Here is a 22,024-nt window from a genome sequence, read left to right on the forward strand (position 1 = left end):
AAACAATATTATCTGATCTTGGAAGCTACTGTAGAACTGGTTAGTACTTGAGTAGGATGGGAAATCATTGAATTGATTCATGAATTTAAGCTCCCCCTTGAATGAAATAAGACTAATGCAAAATAAACTACACTACTATATAGTGGGGAAAATAAGTATTCAACACACCACCATTTTTAACAAAAAACATATTTCTAATGGTGCTGTTGACTTGAGCTGTTTCACCAGATGTTAATAACAACCAAATAAATCCATATATGCAAAGAAAACAAATCTAATTAGTTTACAAATTAAGTTATGTATAATAAAATGAAATGACACAGGGAAAAAGTATTGAACACGTGAAGAAAGGCAGGTGTTGAAAGTCAGTGAAAGCCCAGACAGCAGCTGAAATCTCTCAGTAGTTATTCAGCAACCCTCTCCCCTTCGTCATTGTAAATTAATATTAGCTGCTTCAGTCCAACATCTACATTACCAGGATGATGAAGATGCAACCAGAGTGGACATTTCAGCAAGACAATGATCCAAAACACAGCCAAGGAAACTATTAAATGGTTTCAGAGAAAGAAAATCAAGCTGTAGATTGGCCAAGCCAACGAAGGATATAATGTTGTTGATGGCATAGCTTGTGCTCTTTCCTCAAATTGGCATGAAAAGTGTCAGCATTTACTGTTATTGTGACACATCACAGTAACTTTAATATACAAGCACATGCCATGCCTTCAAACAAAACCTGTTATTTTACTTAACATTTGTGGTTGACTTTTAATTTAAGTAAAGGTTTATTGCTCAAAAACAATCTTCTTTTACCAATTTGACTGAAAAAAGAGATAAAAGACGTGCAGCAGGATTTCCAGCAGGTACTTTCCAAACACACAAACAGACACTTAATGTTGGGCCTCTTGAGAGATTCTCAAAGGTTACGTGAACAGCTGGTAATCTCACCTGCCCATCAGTCTGCTGCTAAACACCCATACACACTGAAAGTAAACATTTCCCAATTAACACTCTCCAATTAAACACAGCACTTGGAGGAAATTCATGTAAATTATTTACAAAACTTCAGTTGCAAATTCCTTTCTTCACCTCATCTGTTTAACAGAAGTGACACGAGAAGCAGTTATTAACAGTAAACAGCCCTTGTTAACTACTAATTAACAACAGTTACAGTAAATAAAAGTTAATAGCATGATTTTGTTAAAAAAAAAGCTAACAATTAAGACTGAAAGCATGCCGCCTCACAGCATTGGGTTGTTGTCAAGATTGTTTATGCCGAAGAGTTTGCTAAGGTTTTTTAAATGTAGATATGTGGTGGCTAATGTGCATTTTTTGCATGTGTATACTGCCTTTTTTCAAAAATATCATCTAATTAGCTGCATCTGCTTCATTGAATGACTCTGCAGGGACTGACCTGTAGGACAGTTTGAATCTTGGCATAGACATCAGCCTGCTCATAGAGTTTGATCCCTTCCTGGGCTCCATTGGGAGAGACAACAATCTGCTGAAGGTGGCTGAGAACCACACTGTGAGCCTGGGCCACCGCATTCAACTTATCAAACAACAGCTCCAGCAGTTCCAGCAGCAACCTAAAGAGGGCAATAGAGAGAGAGAGAGAGAGAGAGAGAGAGAGAGAATTGAGTTTTACAAAACTTTATTACATTAAAACCAATGAAATACAACTATAAATGGTTAATTTCAAGTTGTATTAGACCATATGCATTCAAAAGTAAAAACAACATTCTTCTCATCCATACAGCACTGTTATAGCACCAAATGTTTTCAAAAGTGTCCAAATCATCCATGTGCTCATAGTAATTAAAATTAGTCAAAACTCTTGCCTGTACCACTCTTGAAAATACTACATTATGCTCTACATTGTGTTTAATTTTCCTTCTTCTGCTCATAAAACATCTATTTTAGCTTGTCCTATTACAAAATATAACAACTGACAAGGAAATCTCTTTTTCTTTACATACTTGGAGAAAGAGTTTTTTTTTATTTATAAAAAATTACTTTATTTCATACCATAACAAAAATATCAATATTACAAAGGTTCATTTGACCATGCCATTCTGTAAATATTAGTTCTCCATCTTTAACAGAACACAATCTATCTTTATGAATCCACACATTTTTAAACTCTTCAATATTCTTAACATTCTTATGAAAACCAAAAACAAACTTGATTCTCACTTTAATTAAACTCTTAAAATCTTAGCCCACATCTTGACAAACTTCACCCTCTATCTTTTCTTTTCTTATGTAAATTGCCATTTTGGCTTTTCTTACAACAAAATTAATAATTCGTTCTTTTTTCTCTTCTTTTTTGCAAATTTGAAATCAAAAATTAAACCAATTTTAGAAAAAATAACCTTAAAATCCACAAACATAAAACTAAACGTCAGAAAAAAATATTTAAGCTCACAATGCACAAAACATTGAAAAATGGTTTCCTTTTAAATCACAAAAGGCACAACTACTTTCTACTGATTAATTATTTTTCTGACAAAAGCAAAGAGAAAGAGAGAGAGAGAGAGAAATATATCTAAAGAAAAAGGTGTTTTTCCCCAGCAACAAAAAGTTTCAGTAGCTTTAAATAACAGTTTAAAAAGATCAAAATAGAAAAAAAGTTAGCAGTTTTAGAAGTAAAAAGTTCTAAATACTAAATAAATACTAAATACTAAATAAATACTAAATAAGTAATAAAACATTACAGCGCATCTGGCCAGGGTGTGTGCGTGTGGTGAATGCGCGTAACCTGAAACATTTATGATCTTATTAACCCGGAAGTATTTTTTTGTAGTCCCCAAAATTCGTTCGCTGTAGGTTTTGCTAAGCTAACTCTGTAAAAGCCAATGTCTCTCTTCGCACTGAACTTTCAGCATATTACATTCAGAGATGTTGTTTATGTTCACACAGCTACATTACACATCAACTAAAGTTTAAAATTTGATATCATAGTGGACCACCCCTTTAAGAATACCAATTATTAGAATAACAACAAAAATTTTGCAACCATTTTAACTTTGACAGCCCTAAAAGTACAATTTTGCTAATTTATTTTGTTTGTTTGCTTGCCGAACTCCCAGCAGCACCCAATAGCCCCTTGGGACATCCCTGGACTCCAGTTTGAAAACCACTAATCTAGAGACGTTTTCCAAGACAAAGCCACTGCTGCAGTCAGTCAGGCTGTCAGAAATCCCTCCACATCACCGAAACCGAGCCAAAAAGCGGTCCATTCTCTGTTACTAATGAACATGACAGCAGCAGGGTGCTGACAGAATCTCCCTGTTGAGCAACGGCAGCTGTTCACCAACAACAATTAGCAGCATCTGTCAAACTCTCCGGGTCCACTAGGAGGACACACATCTGTCTGACTTTTGTGGAGTTTACTCACTCGTCCCAGTAAAATGAGGCAGAGGAAAAAAAACACTGGTAGGCGGGATGGAGAGGTTGGAGGTGACAGCATGATGGAGGGTATAAAGATTGCTGGGAGGTAGAAGACTGGAAGATGATGGATGTTCGGTGAGAGAGACGGTGCATGATAACACATGTTAAGCTTGATTTACAGAGGACAGGACATAACCCTTGATTCAGGCTCAACATGGAAGCATATATAATGCTGGACGACGCTTCTTTACATAAACACTGCAGAACATCAAGCCACAGCACATCGGCTATTTACACATACACATCTGGATTTTAGCTTGGTGGCATTGCACCGTTGGTAATTGGCACACAGTATGAACTATATTTATATATATTTTTTACAATATTTATTTACTATAATTGTAATATATATATATATATATATATATATATATATATATATATATATATATATATATATATATATATATATATATATATATAGCTATATTTTGACAAAATATTATTTAAAGAAATCATAAATAAAAATACCTCAATTTAAATTATTATTAAAAAATAGAGTGAATGATTGATTGAATTAATTGATATGACAGAAAGAATTGGATTGATGGATGGTTGGATGGATGAATGGATGGATGGAACAACAGAAAGAATTGGATTGATGGATGGTTGAATGGATGGAACGACAGAAAGAACTTGATTGATGGATGGATGGATGGAACGACAGAAAGAATTGGATTAATGGATGGACGGGTGGAATGATGGATGGATGGAAGGAATGACAAAGAATAGGACGGATGGATGGAACGACAGAAAGAATTGGATGGATGGATGGATGGATGGATGGAATGACAGATGGAAGGAAGGACAGAGAATAGGATGGATGGATGAATGGAATGACAAACAGACGGATGGATGGAAGGAATGGCAGACAGATGGATGAATGGATGGAAGAAATGATGGATGGATGGAATGACGGATGGATGGAAAGACGGATGGATGGATGGATGGAATTACGGATAGAGAATGGAAGGAATGACAAAGAACAGGATGGATGGATGAATAGATGGAAGGAAGGACAAAGAGAATAGGATGGATGGACGGAATGACAGATGGACAGATGGATGGATGGATGGATGGATGGATGGATGGAAGGAAGGAAGGACAGAGAGAATAGAATGGATGCATGAATGGAATGACGAATAGATGGATGGATGGAAGGAATGACGGAAGGATGGATGGATGAATGGAAGGAAGAAATAACTGATGGAAGGAATGGCGGACAGATGGATGGATGGATGGAAGAAATGACGGATGGATGGAATGATGGATGGATGGATGGAAAGACAGATGGAGGATAGAAGGAATGACAAAGAATAGGATGGATGGAAGAATAGATGGAAGGAAGGACAAAGAGAATAGGATGGATGGATAGATGGATGGATGGATGGAATGACAGATGGATGGATGGATGGATGGAAGGAAGGAAGGAAGGACAGAGAGAATAGGAAGGAGGAAGAGAAAAAAAGAAACAAAGGAAGGAAGGATGGATGGATGGAAGGAAGGAATGACAGAAAGAATAGGATGGATGGATGGATGGATGGAATATAGGTATATAGGGTCTGGTCTGGCTATATTCTAACAACCCAGAAGCATGAATGACTAAACAAACAAACAAAGGAATGAATGAATCACTCGCTCTCTATTACTGCAGTGCTTTATAGCCATGCCCACAGCGAAATCTCATTGGCCCGCATCCTACACCACATAACTATGTATTGCATAGTAAATATTGTCAGATTGTGTCGCTTCGCAATCATCACACCTGCTCAGAACACCTTATCAAGACACAGTTTTCCCTGTGAACTGTAATGCAGCAGCTTTTTCTGATGAGGTTTCCATAGAAACGGAGCCCTACCTCAACTTGCACGTTAGCACAAGACACAGACACACAAGTAAACAGTGAAACTGCTGTATGCTTAAAATGGGACCTGATTTTCACTCAGGTCACTCGAATGCTTTCATGTACTATTTCAAAGGTGAAATCCCATATTAATTGAGCAGTGCTTTGTGTGTTATGTATGAATGCATCATACATTGAAACAAACACACATTCAGATGAAACACACACACACACATTCATATGCAGACACCGTTTTTAGATGAGTTTGTGAACAATGGAAATAAAGCAAAAGTTTCCAGCATAATCATCACTGCTCTCAATGAAAAGCCCTCGTTTATTTCATTAAAATCCCACAATGAAAAGTCAGCAGATATTCTCTCGCCCATTGGAGAAAAGAGTGGGGGCAAACATTAAAACCCAGAGAATGGCGTTGAAAAAATAAACGATTGAGAGTTCATTTTAGCCTTGGGTAAAGAGCGTTTCTTTAACAGCCTTCATTATCTGTCTTTTCTTCCCTTGCTTTTGTTTTTCTCCGTGAGAGCCGCTGCTTAAGCAGGCACTGGCCGCGGCTCGCTTTTATGGATTACACCATTTCTGGAAATGAGGGAGGTATGAATGCCACATGACAGATGAGAGCATTGATCCTGCAAGCCATCATCGGGTAAAGCGAGAGAGCGCAATAAAGAAGGAAAACAATGGAAACCAATCACACTTCAGTTCAAACGCCTGCCAAAGTGCTTCCCTTAAAAACAAAATCACTGCAAGAGGGAGAACTACATCTAAAGTGACTGTCAATGGCAGCTTTTATTTCTTACATCATTTAAGGACAACATGAACTCAAAACTGACCCCATTTACTTAATAACTCTCGACCTGCGGATGATTTATCAGTGCATCTCAATGTAAAGAAATACCCTGTGTTTGAATAATCTTCCATTAAAACATTACGACTTCAGAAGCAACTTCCATAATCTGATATGATCGAGGACATGTGGGAAGGGAAAAATAAAAATCTGCCAATATTATGAAAGATTAACTTTTCAATTATCAAAGTACAATCAATCACAAGTCAACTCACAAAATAAAGCGTTCTCTTACATTATGTAGTTGCACTAGGAAGCACATCACGTGTTAAATGAAGTGCAAGTAAAGTAAAACATCTTTAAATGAGTGCCAAAATTATGGGTGTTTGGAACAATCAACCACTGAGCAACTATTCAGTCTGTGCCTATTTACAAGAATAAAAATAGACTGGGTCTATTTTTCTCAAACAAGCAGAAATTATGATTTTCATGCATTTGTTCATGATAAAAAAATAGAAAGCTCATTTCTAAAAAGAAAAACAAAAGATAAATGGGATGGAAGAAGTAAAAAGAAAACAAATGACAATTATTTGATAAAAGAAAACGTTGTAGTTCTCTTGATTTATTTGGTGCAGAACTAAAAACTCTCCCAGGGAATGGCTGGTAAACAGGACTTCCTGCATACAGAGTGGTGCATGGAGTTAGGGCTGGGCGATAAAATCAATATCGGTATTTACTGACCGAACACCATTGTCAATATCGATATTAAAAAATGTTCGATAAAGTGCTACAGTTTTATTAAAACGTGGCTGCTGAGCGCGTGCCATGAAAGCAATGCCAATAAGCTTAGGGTGAACTAACTAATCTGCTTCACACTTTGTATGGAGCTAGACACGCAGCTGAACGATATTGGCTTACTGAGATACGTCACCAGCACGTACACAAGCAGGAGAATGAAAACAAAGGCAGCGCCATTTTTAAATACACAGCCTAGACATTACACTGTAATAATATATACATTTAATAACCAGACATGGTCGACCTGAGCTTAAACTAACTTTGTCGTCGTCTTGATGAACAGCCACAAATCCAAGAAGAGCAGAATCTACCCTGTGCCCCGTAGTTCACAAGGCCGTCTAAATTGCGAGTGGTTTCGCTTTCTCGTGTGCACTCGCTGCATGTCTATATTTGAAATAACAAACTTCTTGAATTGACAATGATAATGTGTGTGTAATTATTGAAGCTCTGCTGACATGCAATCCTTTCTAAAACGGACAAACGCAAGAGTGACATGTGAAAAAACAAAGGAGAAGCCGGGGAAAAACAAAGGAGCAAATGATTCTTTCAACAACCTAAACCATGAACAAACTGCCATGTTTAACTATTATCATCACCTTTAGGACTATTATGAACTCGGAATAACTGAATTACTTCCTCACAAGTGGTTAAATGTGCTGGTGAAGATTAACGATGCAGATGAGAGGTTTGCACTGACTGGGCTCTAAGGTGTGTGTTGTTTTTGAACCCAAATAAGGCCTAAATGTATACTGTGTGTAGTTTTTCTGTAATTGGTAACATATCGAAGATTGTATGGAGCCTAATGTGTTCATATATGTTGCATTTATTTATTTATTTCATATAATTGCAGATGTTACATGCAGTAGGCTATTTCGCACTACCATTGATCTGCAGTTATAATCAAATCATGTTCATAGAAAGATTAGTAATGAACATTTATACAAGTATTTATGTGTATAAAGCATCTGTTTTTTGAGAAGTGCTTCTTATATGATATGTAAATGACCCGCACAGCTTTACTTTAACATTTCCTTGAGCAAGAATGACGTTGACTGAAATGTTTTCTTTCATACACCACACCCACCTTTACGCAGTGGAAACGCAAGCCTGATAAAGGTGACCCGTACCAAACCGTACTGTACCACTCAGTGGAAGCCAAAAGTTTGTTTTACCATACTATATTGATTGACCTATCTTTCCATGAGCTCTTACCTGGGCTGGTTGTCCTGTGCCAGGCTCTCTCCCCTCTGGTAGGCATGGTCAGCAATCTGAGTGGTGGATCTCTTGAGGATCTGCTTGAGCTCCGGCTCCAGCCGCTCCATAATGGCTTTAATGGTCTCAGGGATCTTCTTGAGTTTGGCCAGAGCTTTAATGAGAATCCCCATGAACTCTGCACTGTTCTCCTCTGGGTCCACATCCAGGTCCTCTTTCATTTCCTGCAGCTCACGCACTGCACAAACACAAATAACTCTCTGTCAAGAACAATACAACAATATATAATTACAGCCGCGTGAACAGATTTATGAGGCAGCTATAAAAATAAGGCAACATGAAAGCAGTTAGTTGTTAAGTTATTAAATATTATGTAACCATTAAAATGTCACTAATGTACATTCTGCATTAATTAATATGCACTAGATAGTTTTATTATAATGATAATGTTATTAAATTATGTAGTTTTTCTTTAAGAGCTTTTACAGCTAAAAAGGTTAATGTTATTGAAAAGTAAAGCATTACTTTATTGTTAATCAAATCTACTCTGTGGCAAATTTACATTGTGCTAACTTGGAGCTACAATGAATGCAATTTAAATACATTTTAGAGTCATATTTCACAATTTCTCGGCAGCACATTTTCATAATCATTCACCGTGACATCAGCAAAATCCTTCAATAAAACAGCATAACACACCTCTCCATATTAAAATGATGGTTCAGTGTAGTGCTTATTTTTCTGTCTGCTAATGCTCTCAAATCCAATGACTGTTTAAAATGGTCTTAATGTTTATGGCAAGTTAATGGGCTCAGGTTTTTCTTCTCTTTTTTTTTCTCTCTCGACTGTAGCTTGCTAAATAATTACTACAATTACCACCGACAAATGATGTGCAAAAGGCCATTAGACAAAATAGGCGACAAAAGGGAAGCATCTTCCGCAGCAGGGGAAATGTTGTCTGATGCCGTCACCCTATCACACATAAAGCACCGCAACAGCAATAATTGCGAGCGTTTCGTGCAATGTGAAGAAAAAACTGCAGTCGGCACAGGAATCACGGTGGCTCTCAGATGTTTCTACCTGCTACAGCAGAATCTGAGCAAATATGAACAATTAAAGGGTGGGAGTAGTCATGCAAAGTGAGAAAAAGACAGATAAATAGAATGAATGATAAACTGATTGAACATTATAAGAAAAAATGGATAAGATGGAAAGAACAAAGGAGCAAGAGAACGGCAAATTGGTAGAATTACAGAAATTTAATACAGTTGTAAAGTTATGATTCCAACCCCTATAAGGACTTTCAGGACAACGCAAACTCTTGATCAATAGTCATTCATTCATTTTTCTTCGGCTTTGTCCTTTATATATTAGGGGTCACCACAGTGCAATGAACCGCCAACTATTCCACCAAATATTTTACGCAGCGGATGCCCTTCCAGCCACAACCCATCACTGGGAAACACCCATAAACTCTCATGTTTACACACTCTTACACTACAGCCAATTTAGTTCATCCAATTCCCCTATAGCATATATGTTTTTGGACTGTGGGGGCAACCGGAGCACCTAGAGGAAACCCACGGAAACACAGGGAGAACATGCAAATTCCACACAGAAATGACTCGAACCAGTGACCTTCTTGCTGTGAGGTGACAATGCTAACCACTGAGCCACCGTGCCGCATCTTGATCAATATACAAAATTATATTCTTAATTTTTGCAATGATCAGATCACTTCGGTGCAAAAAGTATATTACATACACAAATATCACCCCTTCAAAAAAGCAAATTTTTTTTATAACTGTGGAGATTAACTATTTACATGCTGTCGAGTTCACTTTATACACAACAACATTCCCTGGGGGAATAATGTAATAATGTGCACTTTTCGTAAAGCTGCTTTGGAACAATGCTGTAATTATGGTGGACAATAGAGACAATAGAGAAACTGGATGTTAAAACGATGAAACAAATGATTGATACAGTGATATAATGGCAGCACGATAGATAAAATAAAAGAATGACATGACAGAATTCAGACAGGTAGAAAGACTGACAGACAAAGAGAATAAACAACATACTCGACTGAACAAATGACAAAAAAAAACAATGGAAAAAACAATAGAGACAGACGTAGACAAACAGACATAGACATGCAGACATAGACAGGCAAACGAAAGCCAACAGACAAAGACAGACAGATATACAGACATAAAACACAAACATAGACAGACAGTCAGATGTAAACCGACAGACAGACAGATGTAAACAGACAGACATGAGCAGACAGACAGAACTAGACATAAAATGACATACATAGACAGACAGATGTAAACCAAAAGATACAGATGTAGACAAACAGGCAGATGTAGACCAACAGACAGACAGATGTAGACAGACAGACATAGAAAGACAGACATAGGCAGACAGACATAGACAAACAGATATAGACTTACAGACAGACGTAGACCGACAGACATAGGCAGACAGACAGATGTATACAGACAGACGTAAACAAACAGATGTAGACTGACAGACAAACGTAGACAGACAGACATAGGCAGACAGACAGATGTAGACTGACAGACAGACAGATGTAGACAGACATCAGTGGGTGGGATTCTGTGTCTGCTATCAGTCTGGGAGCTCACAGTGGAGTCGGCCCCACACAGGAGAGCACGGATAACAAGGCCTGCACCCCTGCTGTGCTGACAGCGCTGCATGATTAATAACGGGAGAGAGGATCTCATCTGCACCCGTTAATATGCTTACTGAAACATGATGTACTGAGCTCATGAAACCTGACTGTGTGTGTTCTTGTGTGTGTGTGTGTGTGGACACAGGCTTTTTTGTGGCACATGCAATGAAATCGCGAGTCACAGTGTAATTGTAAAAGTGAAAATTGGCATTTTATAGTATGTGTATTAAAACAATCATCTCCATGTACGTACAATAAACTACATCTTAAAACAAAACACAGAAAGCAATGGTTGCAAGATTTTTCTTATCTGTGGCAGCCTCCTGTGCTTTATTAATGGACAAAGTGACACTGGTCAGATGGGTCGTAATGATTTAATTAGCACTTTGAACACTCTCAGACAATATGCAGCACAGGCCCAACAAAATCAGCACTCACCTCACAACGGCCCGGACACCCGCTGTTCCCTCCAGTACAGCAGAGAGGAATCAATCATTCAAATTATCAGTCACTAAATCAAGTTAATTCACTCCTTCGCTCTCTTTCCACAAAAGTAGCACTCCATTTCTCTCTTTCACTGGCTGATGATCATTTTATCTCGCATTTAGTTGTTTTTTTAGAATCTTCATGTGGTGAATATATAATACTTTTGGCCCTTTTTTTGGCCAAAATAAAGAGAACAGAATGCAAAGCTTTGATAAAATTAACATGACCCAAATTTTGTATTACAATGAAATAAGTTAATAAATCATTAAAACGTTTAGTCTGTCTGTCTGTCTGTCTGTCTGTCTGTCTGTCTGTCTGTCTGTCTGTCTGTCTATCTATCTATCTATCTATCTATCTATCCATCCATCTATCTACCAATTGTTCGATCCATCCATCCATCTATGCAAAGTATCCAACCATCCATCCAACATCCATGTAACCATCCGTCCATCTAACCATATAACCATCTAACCATCCATCCATCTACTGTATCCAACCATCCATCCACCCAACATCCATGTAACCATATAACCATCTAACCATCCATCAATCCATCCATCCATCCATCTATCCAATCATCCATCCAACCGTTCAACCATACATCCATCTAACCATCCATCCATCCATCTAATCATCCATCTAGAGAGAGAAAGACATAATTTTTCCTTGTTTATTTACATTTCTATATTTGTTTTGGTTATTGTGATTTTAATTTAAAGTAATATATATCTGATATCTGATTAAAATTAATTCAATTAGCATATTTAATATGACTGTAAAAACATACAGATTATTGTTAGAATCTCAAAACATACAAGAATAGTTGCCCTAAACAACTTTTGTTGTCAGCCAAAAACCAGTATTCTGGTGTGGCACAACGCTATCTCCTGTAGCCTTTGCCATGTGCCATTAAGGGTAATTGTATTGCTTACATTTTTTTATATATATTTTTAGATAATATTATATGTGTAATTGTTTTATTGTAATTTCTTTTTAAATTTCTACTTTTGTATTAATATTATCCGTTATGCACCTAGGGTCTGAGAGTAACGCAATTTCGATTCTCTGTACTGTATGTCCTGTACATTTGGTTGAATTGACAATAAAGCTGACTTTGACTTTGTTAGAGATCAGGGTTGTTTAGACATTTAGTCATGTTCATTGTATCTTTGTGTTGATTCTTACAGCTGGATGTTCCAGGTGTGCTGAACTGTGAAGGTTCTGTGATCTTGCGTGGAGTGGACAAACCGCTGACATCCAAAACTGACGTGTCCTTCTGTGCAGACCTGAAAAGGGGCGAAAGGGGCTGTCATTATTTTTGCAATTAGTAACTATTATCAGATTGACAAAATATCTCATTTAAACATTCCTTAAAAGAGCAGTGAATATTTTGTGAAAACAATTCAGAACTTTTGGCATTAAAGTGGTCAAAACAGGAAGATTCAAACAAGGCAGAAGCGCACAAGAGAGAGAGAGGAAATGAATAAAAATGCTGCCAGAAAATTGCAGTCGCGTCATGACCCTGACTAATAAATCACTTCTCCTCATGAAAGCGTCGTGGTATAATTACATGGCCGTAAACAGAGCAGCAGAAGAGCGACAAACAAGCACGCACAATTCTGAGATCAAAAACACTATTACAAACAACTCCACACTTCAGCCCTGCGGGGTCACCAACCTGCATTAGCTTAATGTGCTACACCGCTGCGCCTTGTCTAATCTAGGAGAATTAGCATTGCAGAGGCAGCAGCGGCGGTTCGCACGGCACGCTGACAGAGGGGGTCAGCAATCCCCGGGCGACAGTGAACGTGGGCGGCCGCGTCGCCATCCAGAAAAGCAAAAAAAACCTATTATCATTCCTCTCGTGCTCATCTGTGAGGGTGCGAATGACTTATCTCTGTTTGTGCTGAACGATGCCGGCTTCAGTGGCACCGCGGCTAGGCCTTGTGCGCTCACAAATCAGCTAATCACACAACTCTGCTGAGAAAGATGCAACAAGGCCAGAGAGGCTTTGTTTACCAACAAGCTAATGATTTAAGACCCTGGCGAACTGCGCTTTCAATAAAGAATTAATATTGTGATTTCCCTTTAAGATAGCATCATCGCCCAGTTATTAATTATGTGAACCATAACTGTACCGAGATCACGACTTTTTCTGCGTGTCACCCCCTTTGACTAATTAATGTTTATTCAGAATGTCAAAGTAGCTGAGGTTTACGTCAAATCTGGCCCATATTCAGGCCCGGATGCTTAATTAGTCTGATCAGTTATTCTGTCTGGCATATTCCACACCCTTATTAATGATCAGACAGCAATGACTCATGGGATGTTTGGTTTAAGAGAGCACGTCTCTCTCTTTAAAAAGTACACACACAGTAATTAGATGAGCCTCATGCCCTGCTACCAGCAACCTGCGAAGGTAAATTAATCTAAAGCTGAGAAATGACTTCGCCGCTCCAAAAGTAATTGCTTTTAGTTCACTGCTACAACCTGAATCAAAGTTTTGAGTAAGGCTTTTATGTTGTTCACGTTTTGTCAAATTATTGATCTCCGTTGAGTTCAAACACTAAGGCTCCATGACAGCTTGTATTTTCCTTGGATTTAAATGCTAGACTTGATGTATTTGTATCAAGCTATACAGATCTAATTTCAAGAAATGGCATGCGCTTCACAATGTATAGTGCAGATCAAAATTGCTTTGGAGTAACAGCAGTATTAAACAAGTTAAATATACTCTAAAGCAGGGATTCTCAACTGGTGGGCCTCATCGATCCAGCAGGTGGGCCGCAAGATAGCTTAAAATGAACTCTCAATATTATACTATAATTTTTGGATTTCATTATTAATATGCTGTATTAAAATGATGGAAGTAATACACTTTCTCCTGTTCTATAATAGATTACTTAAAACTCGGCTCAAAAACAGCCTCATGATGGCGTCTGCAACTAGTACACGTAATTCTGTTCATTCATAATCTATGCGTGAAGTGAAAGTCCCTCTTTGTGTATTTTTGTGTAAATTATTTAATATATCCATATAGTTGTCGAAATTAACGTCCTGTGAGAATTTTTTAATGGACGCGCACCAATACAGAAGGATCTAGCGAGGTTCAATGGTGTTTCTGCCATAGACAGTAAAATAAACTTGCATATGAGCTTCAGATGTGCTCTGGTGGAGCTGTTCACGGTTCTTGTCAGCGATCGCCCAATAATATCCAGCTAGAAAACTCAACCGCCATCAGATCGACGCATTTCAACAGATTAAGGGTGTTTTACTGTATTTTAAATTTGCCTGTATATTTTTAATAGTAGATATTTAATAGTAGACATTCACTCAGTCTAGTTTAAAGCTGGTCTTTTGCAATCTCCCCCCTGTTGACCACTGGTTCTCTTTGAATCTGTCTATGTTTTAAATATATATATATATATATAGTTTTAGTTTTACGAATAATTAAATTAAAATACTGATAAAATGCTGATAGAAGAAAATAATAGAAGGCACAACAAATGTATAATATATATTAATAAAGAAACAATTTAAAGAATACATCAAACAGGTGAGCATTCAAAAATTGATCGGAGTAAGAAGTAGGCCCTGAAGTGAAAAAGTTATCCTGTTGTTTTCACACAGCAAAACTGGTAAAGAAGTTCATTAAAGTTGAAAACACTAAAATAATGAAATGGCAGGGAAGAATCCTGATCTAAACCTGATTGAAAATCTCTGGAAAATCTTTGGTGACAAGGTTTCTTGGCCAAGAAACACTACAAGTAGTGGAGCAGCACAGTTTGATCTTTGTGTTTTTCACAATACTTCATCTGAAGCATGATCAGTAACTTACCGGCTCTTGTCCTTGTCTTTGCCCCGTTGAACCACACGGCTGGTAGATTTGATATAGAGGTGTCGATGAAGCTCATCTATTAGCACCAGGTGGATATTGAGCTTCTTGCTGTGGAGCTCCAGTCGCAAGTCGCTGAGTCCCTCCACCTGCAGGAGAGGTCCTTCAAGAGAATCCACAGCAGAGACCTGCAAACACAACAGAACACCTGAAGCTTCTGATCTACATCAATGTCTCTGTATAAAAAGTAAGTATGACAATACAATTTAAACTAAAAATTTGAAACATTTTTTTAAATATTGGGTTGGAGGTATCAATAATAAATTCAGTAACCACAAAAGTATATTGTACACTTTAGCCACTTAAGTGTACAAAATTCATTGTATTTTTTTACATAAACAAATAAAATACGTAATTAGTCAGCATATTAGTAATTAAAATAAAATGGAAAAAATACAAATAAATAAATTAAATATACTTGGCAAAAAATAACTATAAATTAAAATGAATATAAACTATTTAAATGAACAAATTAAAATAAACAATAATAATCATTATAATAAAATCAATTAAAATACTAATATTAATAATATTAAAATCTTGTAATATGTAAAATACATACAACCATACATATTAACTAGTTGCAATATCATTATAGTGGATGTTTGAGGTCAGTTAGCTTCCGTTTATAATAAAGCTCATTTAAATGATTTATTATTTAATATTTGCACAATTAAAATTGCACATATTCATCCCGCTACATTACACTAATTCCTCTTAAATTGTACAAACCCACTGTACATATACATTATACATTTATAATTATGTTCATATCTATCTGCACACCTCTGATTATTAATGGCAACCTGCACATATATTCATCTATTGTAAATCTCTGTTCATAGTTAATACAACCTGTATATAATGTTCTTAGTACATCCATCTGTAAATATCACCATAGTTTTTCAATAATTGCACTTTATAATTTATACCCATTTCCTGCACTTGCTAATGCACTCCTGGTTAGACCTAAACTGCATTTCGTGCCTTGTACTTGTACATGTGTAATGAAAATAAAGTTAATCTAATCCAATCTAATTTAAACGAAACAATATTGCATATCCTATAGGCAGGGTAATTTACTAGATTTTTTACTTGACCTCTTTTTGCTAAATGTTAAGTGAAAATTGTAGGTTTTTTTATTGTTTATATTAAATCAGTGCAGCTTGTTTTGATATTCTGTTATGTTCTTAACCCATGACCTATTCATTTTTAAATATGGTGAAATAGCTGAAATTTAAGACCCCAGAATGGTAACTATAAAATCTAGCTGTCGGATCTCTTTCAGCTCCTGTATCTGTTGTTTTGCATGTTAAGTCGAAACTCTCAAATCCCAGTGAAGCTTGTTCATTGCTAGTAGCTGAATAACTCAAGTGTTCCAGGCGTATCCATTGTTGTAAACCCACCTAGATTAGCTGCGCTCCAGGATCACATAATAGCACATGTCCCACCCGCCCATCAAAAACCACAGTGATAAAGCACAATAACAACTCTCGTCCAATCAAGGTTTTCAAAGAGGTAGAATGCAGCGTGGTGGACTGCAGTGGCGTTGAATATTCACTCTGCTGAGTGTGTGTGGCTTTCCTGCAGAGAGCATAATGAAGTATGCGGCTGCTGCTTGAATGAGGCGTGAGACGGAGCTTATCAGTGAACACAAAGTGAGGAAATGATGCAAAATCCCCAGAAAACTAAATGCATATATAAGCTTCCTCTCTCTTTTGCATGCACAGATTTAACAGCAAATGTTTGTTTTGTTCAAAAACTTCTAAATAATAATACAATCATTTATTTTTTCTAAAATGTCAAATAAATAACCAAACAAAAAGACTATTAAAAATAACTAGTGATCTCAAAAGTGAGCAATATTTCCCTAAAAATAAATAAAGAAAACCTCTAGTAATAAAACAAATCCTAATAAACATATATTTTCCCAAATAATATTCTAATGAAAAATAAATATAATACATAATAATATAACACGGCTGATGAGATGCGCGTGAGTGTTTATAAAGCTTGAGCACTCCCGTTTCCTTGTGTGAAGCAACAATGCCTGCAATCAAAACTTGTGCGATCTCTTTTCTTTAAAATAGACTGGACAAAAAGTGATGCTGGTGCACTCACAGTCCTGCTACTTTCAAGAGCTCCAGATTCTTTAAAAAAATTTCTTTTTGCAAGCAGCAGCTGTTGCCGCTTTCACTTTAACAATATTTTGAACATATTATTAACATTAACTGGGTGCACGTGATCATCCTTTCATAATCACACATTTTATTTTTCACCTGCTTACTTTTGCTTTCAGTTATTTATTTATTGTTTTGGTTAAGGTTTAATTATCATTCTTTACAAAAACATTGATTTAAAAGGAGATAGATTTAGATATATGAGAATAATTCTTTTTAAAATGTCATTTTCAAGGTTTTGATTAATAAAAAGCGCATGTTTGCAGTTATATTTTGCTTGTTTTTATTTTTTTAATTAGTTAAAAATTGTAGCTGAGAAATAATTTGTTATTTGTTCATTTATTTTTAGTGTGGCCTGAGAAAAAAAATTGGTAAATCCTTAATGTTGAGCCCTGAAAAGGCATGTGAAATAAGGACTAATTGTGGTAAAACACTATGAAACCACAACCCATTTCCTCATGCTCATTAAGCAAGCTCATACACAGCACACAAAAAAAAGTGTAATGAATGAGGAAGCTTGTGAAAAAAACACAATATCTAAATCAAGTAATTTTAGCAGGCCAAGTTAAATTTATGCATTTAACAACAAAATTGTGGCTATTGAAAATGATGAGTGGCTAGTTATATGAAAAAAACTACTAGCCAAAGTGGCTGGTGATCAAAAAAGTTAATATTAAGCACTGATTATTACTATTACTATTACTATTATTATTACTATTATTATTATTATTATGACTATTATTTTAAATCGTTAGAAAATGTTTAAATCAATACAATTTCTAGAAATAAACAAATAAATAAACAAATAAACAAACAGAGTAAAGTGACTAAAAATAACATTCTCAAAAGTGATAAATATCTCCCTTATAAACAAATAAAACCTCTAGTAATAAAATTATCCCTAATAAACTAATATTTTCCCATTTCTAATAATAAATAATTTCCTACATAAAGTCCCTAAAAACTATTTCATTCCCTAACATTTCCAAATAAATATATTATTATAACTATTACTACTACTCCTATTATTATTATTATTATGGTTATTATTTTAATTCATTAGAAAATGTTTAAATAAATACAACTTCTAATTACAAATAAACAGAGTAAAGTGACTAAAAATAACTAATTATCTCAAGTGATAAATATTTATCCTGTAAATAACCTAAAAAAACTCTAGTAATAAAAATATCCCTAATAAACAAACCTTTCCCCAAATTATTATTATATTTTCTAATGATAAATAAATACAATACACATAGAGATAAATATTTCATACATTTGAGTAGTCACTTTTATTATTTCTACTTTTATTATTACTATTATTTTTGTTTATTTATTTATTTATTTTTAATCATAAAAAAAAGATTTAAATAAATATAATTTCCAATTATAAATAAATAAATACACAATCAAATAAATGTTCGTTCCTCCTAAAAATTTCCCATAATACAACATGCAATACGAGAGAATGTTGCATGCTGAATTGAGGGATTAAAAAAAAAAAAATACGTATGACTTTGTGTATCTGTTATCTCTTCTCTCTCTCAGACACGTGCAAGGGGATTTTTAAGCAGAAAAATGAAGAACAAATGCAACTTAACATGGAGAACCAGTCCAGGTAGTCCCCTCAGGCTTAGCTTTAATGCTGTCCTGGATCTGCACCATATCAGCAGCTACTTGCCATTCTGCCGCATTTGCAATCAGAATCTGAAGTGGTTGTGTGCTTGATAAGTTCAATTTCCTCATTTCATTCACCTGACCAAGCTTATGCGTCCCAAAGCCTTGATCTTCTATGCAACCTTTCCCTTCCTCCTTCCATCTCTTTTAATCTCTCACTCTTCCTCTCCCTCTTTTTTAGTGCATTAGCTTGTATTTTTAGTTTTTACTTCACTTTGCCTTTACCTCTCCACTCAGCTCTGAACGATCCTGTCTGCAGTGGATACTGCTTGTTTATATTTAGTGAATAAATCAAAAATGGCTATGAATGAATGTTCTTTATTAGAGGGAAGCTAATGGCCTGTTGATGGTGCTCTGGAGGGCCATCATTGCACACTTTGTGCATCGCTTTTGACAGACAGAGGAAGGGTCATGCAAGTCAAGGAGTTGTTCATGCAAATGAGGCCAGCGTGAGCTGCTGTGTTTACCGGCAGGATCAGCTGATCTGGTTCATTCTGAGGGTGTGTAAGTGTGTCTGTTTACATGTCTTATTGGCAAACCGGGTTTAGTAGAGAGGACACTTCTATTTGCAATGGAGATACATATTTTTATAGCTGGGAGATGATAGAGTGAGAGAAGAGAATGAGGCAAAAAAATAGTAGGGGAAGAGAAAGTAAAGAAAGATGGAGAGAAAGTATGTAGAAATGAAAAGAAAAAGAATGCAAGGAAAAAGGAGAATAAGAAAAAGCGAAAACAGGGCTCTAAACTAACTTTTTGCACCGGTCAAAACATTTTTCTTAGGTGTACCAGCCCAAAAGTTAGGTATACCAAAAATGTTTGACTGCATTACATTTAACACCACAGTTTTACAAAAAATGACAAGTCCAATATTGACTTGTATACGATTAACTTACAATCTGGTCAACATAAAGTTCTTTATATAATTCTACAAGTAAGGTAACTTAAGTAAACAGCCCTTTACTGTCTCTGATTGGTTTAACCCACGTCAAGGGCCTAATGTGTGTCTGTTGAACCACAGTCGCAGAGACTTTGTTTTAATAAATATTTTTGTCCTCGAATGGCTGTTATATGTCATATATTTTTTATCGCACCATTGAGAAATTACATATGTGACCAAATTGGTCACACTCTAGAGCCCTGGAAAAGAACACACAAATATTTTGAACAGATAAAGAAAATAGCAGGTTTGAAAATAAAGAAGAAACAGAAAAAAAAGAAGGAAAAGGAAAATGAACATGAGGAAAGTGAACAGAAAAGACAAGTAAGGTAAGGGAAAGGAAAGGAAACAAGAAAGGAAAGGAAAGGAAAGGAAAGGAAATAAAAGGAAAGGAAATGAAAATAAAGGAAAGGAAAGGAAAGGAAAGGAAAGGAAAGGAAAGGAAAGGAAAGGAAAGGAAAGGAAATGAAAGGAAAGGAAAGGAAAACAGGAAAGGAAAGCAAATGAAAGTGAACAGGAAAGGAAAGGAAAAGTACACAGGAAAGGACAAGAAACGGGAAAGGAAAAGGAAAGGAAAGGAGAGGAAAGGAATGGAAAGGAAAGGAGAGGAAAGGAATGGAAAGGAATGGAAAGGAAAGGAAAGGAAAGGAAAGGAAAGGAAAGGAAAGGAAAGGAAAGGAAAGGAAAGGAAAAATAAAAGGAAAGAGAATGAAAAGGAAAAAAAACAGGAAAGGAATCAGGAAAGGAAACAGGAAAGGAAAGCAAATAGGAAATGAAAGGTAAGTTAACATGAAAGGAAAGGAAAGTGAACAGAAAAGGAAAGAGAATAGGAAAGGAGGGAAAAGAAAGGAAACGAAAGCAGAGATTAGGCAAATAATCTAAAGAGAGGAAGGGCCCCATTGGACAGATGTGGGGTAATGAATGACAGCTCATCTGAAATGCACACGCTAGGGAAGTAAACCAGACTGACAGGTACCAGAGTTATAAATGTGTCTGTGTGATCATGAAGCCAACAGACACAGATGAGTGAGGGAGAACGTTTTCAGATGAGAGTTGCAAATTGAAACACGGTGTACGGCGTAATCTCTGTTGGCAGTCCCAATACTCCTCGTCAGATTTAACAGTTTCACACAAACACGAGAAGGAGAAGCTCTCTGAGGAGAAGGACACCTGAGAGACCTGAGAGAGCAGGAGGATGGAAGCTTGTCATCTCTGACCACTGCTACACACTGATTTCCCCTGTCGAGAGGGAGATGTAGGTGTACTCAAAAAACCAGTGTGATTAAACGCCTGATAAAAATGTGCTGAAAAAAGTGAAACCTAGAACCTAAAGATAAACCAAGAGAGTTGCATAACTGTATAGGCCATTTTCTATTTGATAAATAGTTCAAGGAAAAATGTAAGACAAAAGTTTTTATTTCAAACATGGTTTTTGTTACAGAACTATTATATCCTCTAAAAATATATGCATTTCTTTATTGTTATACTGTAAATAGTACCCATTAAATTTTATCAGATATATTTTTAAAATCTAATGTAACTTTTAATCTAAATGCTTTTTTCTCATTTAAGTAATAATTTATTATCTTAATATTTTTAATATGTTGTATACAACTAAATAACAAAAAGAAAAAAATAGATATAAGCACATACTTATTAAACATATTTATTCTAAAAAGTATAACAAATGTACTTTTTTAAATCAAACTAAAAGTTTAATCTTCAGTTAAAAACTTGGGTAACAACTTACTTGAAGGAGTGTTCATAAGTCTTGAAACCTTTATAATCATCGTTAGAAATGTTTCATGACAGTCTTACGAATATGAATAACATTTTTTCTGCATGCTTACAACAACTGTCATTAAAGCGTCATATCACATGATTTTTATTGTCAGTTACGAAAGTCCCTATGTCAGATTATGCGATTTTGTCTCGATAAAATCTTGACTCGTCCTGGGAACCAAATGTGCCAGACTACACGTTCCTTCATGATCAGTCATCCCATGACGTCTACAACGAGCGTTATTTGCCAAAGCAGTC

At 36.0% G+C, this 22,024-nt stretch overlaps 1 protein-coding gene across 1 annotated transcript in view; it reads right to left on the reverse strand.

Moving 5' to 3' along the window:
- Nucleotides 1–22,024, reverse strand: part of exoc4 (exocyst complex component 4) — a 197,312-nt gene that overhangs the window by 165,907 nt on the left and 9,381 nt on the right. Inside the window, exons 4-7 of the mRNA XM_056455755.1 lie at nucleotides 15,131–15,315; nucleotides 12,478–12,578; nucleotides 8,106–8,343; nucleotides 1,412–1,586 (exon numbers count right to left, since the gene is read on the reverse strand). Coding sequence (XP_056311730.1) covers nucleotides 1,412–1,586; nucleotides 8,106–8,343; nucleotides 12,478–12,578; nucleotides 15,131–15,315 — 699 coding nt within the window. The remainder of the gene's footprint in view (nucleotides 1–1,411; nucleotides 1,587–8,105; nucleotides 8,344–12,477; nucleotides 12,579–15,130; nucleotides 15,316–22,024) is intronic.

This window comes from Danio aesculapii, chromosome 4, assembly GCF_903798145.1.
Source record: "Danio aesculapii chromosome 4, fDanAes4.1, whole genome shotgun sequence".
Classification (NCBI taxonomy): Eukaryota; Metazoa; Chordata; class Actinopteri; order Cypriniformes; family Danionidae; genus Danio; species Danio aesculapii.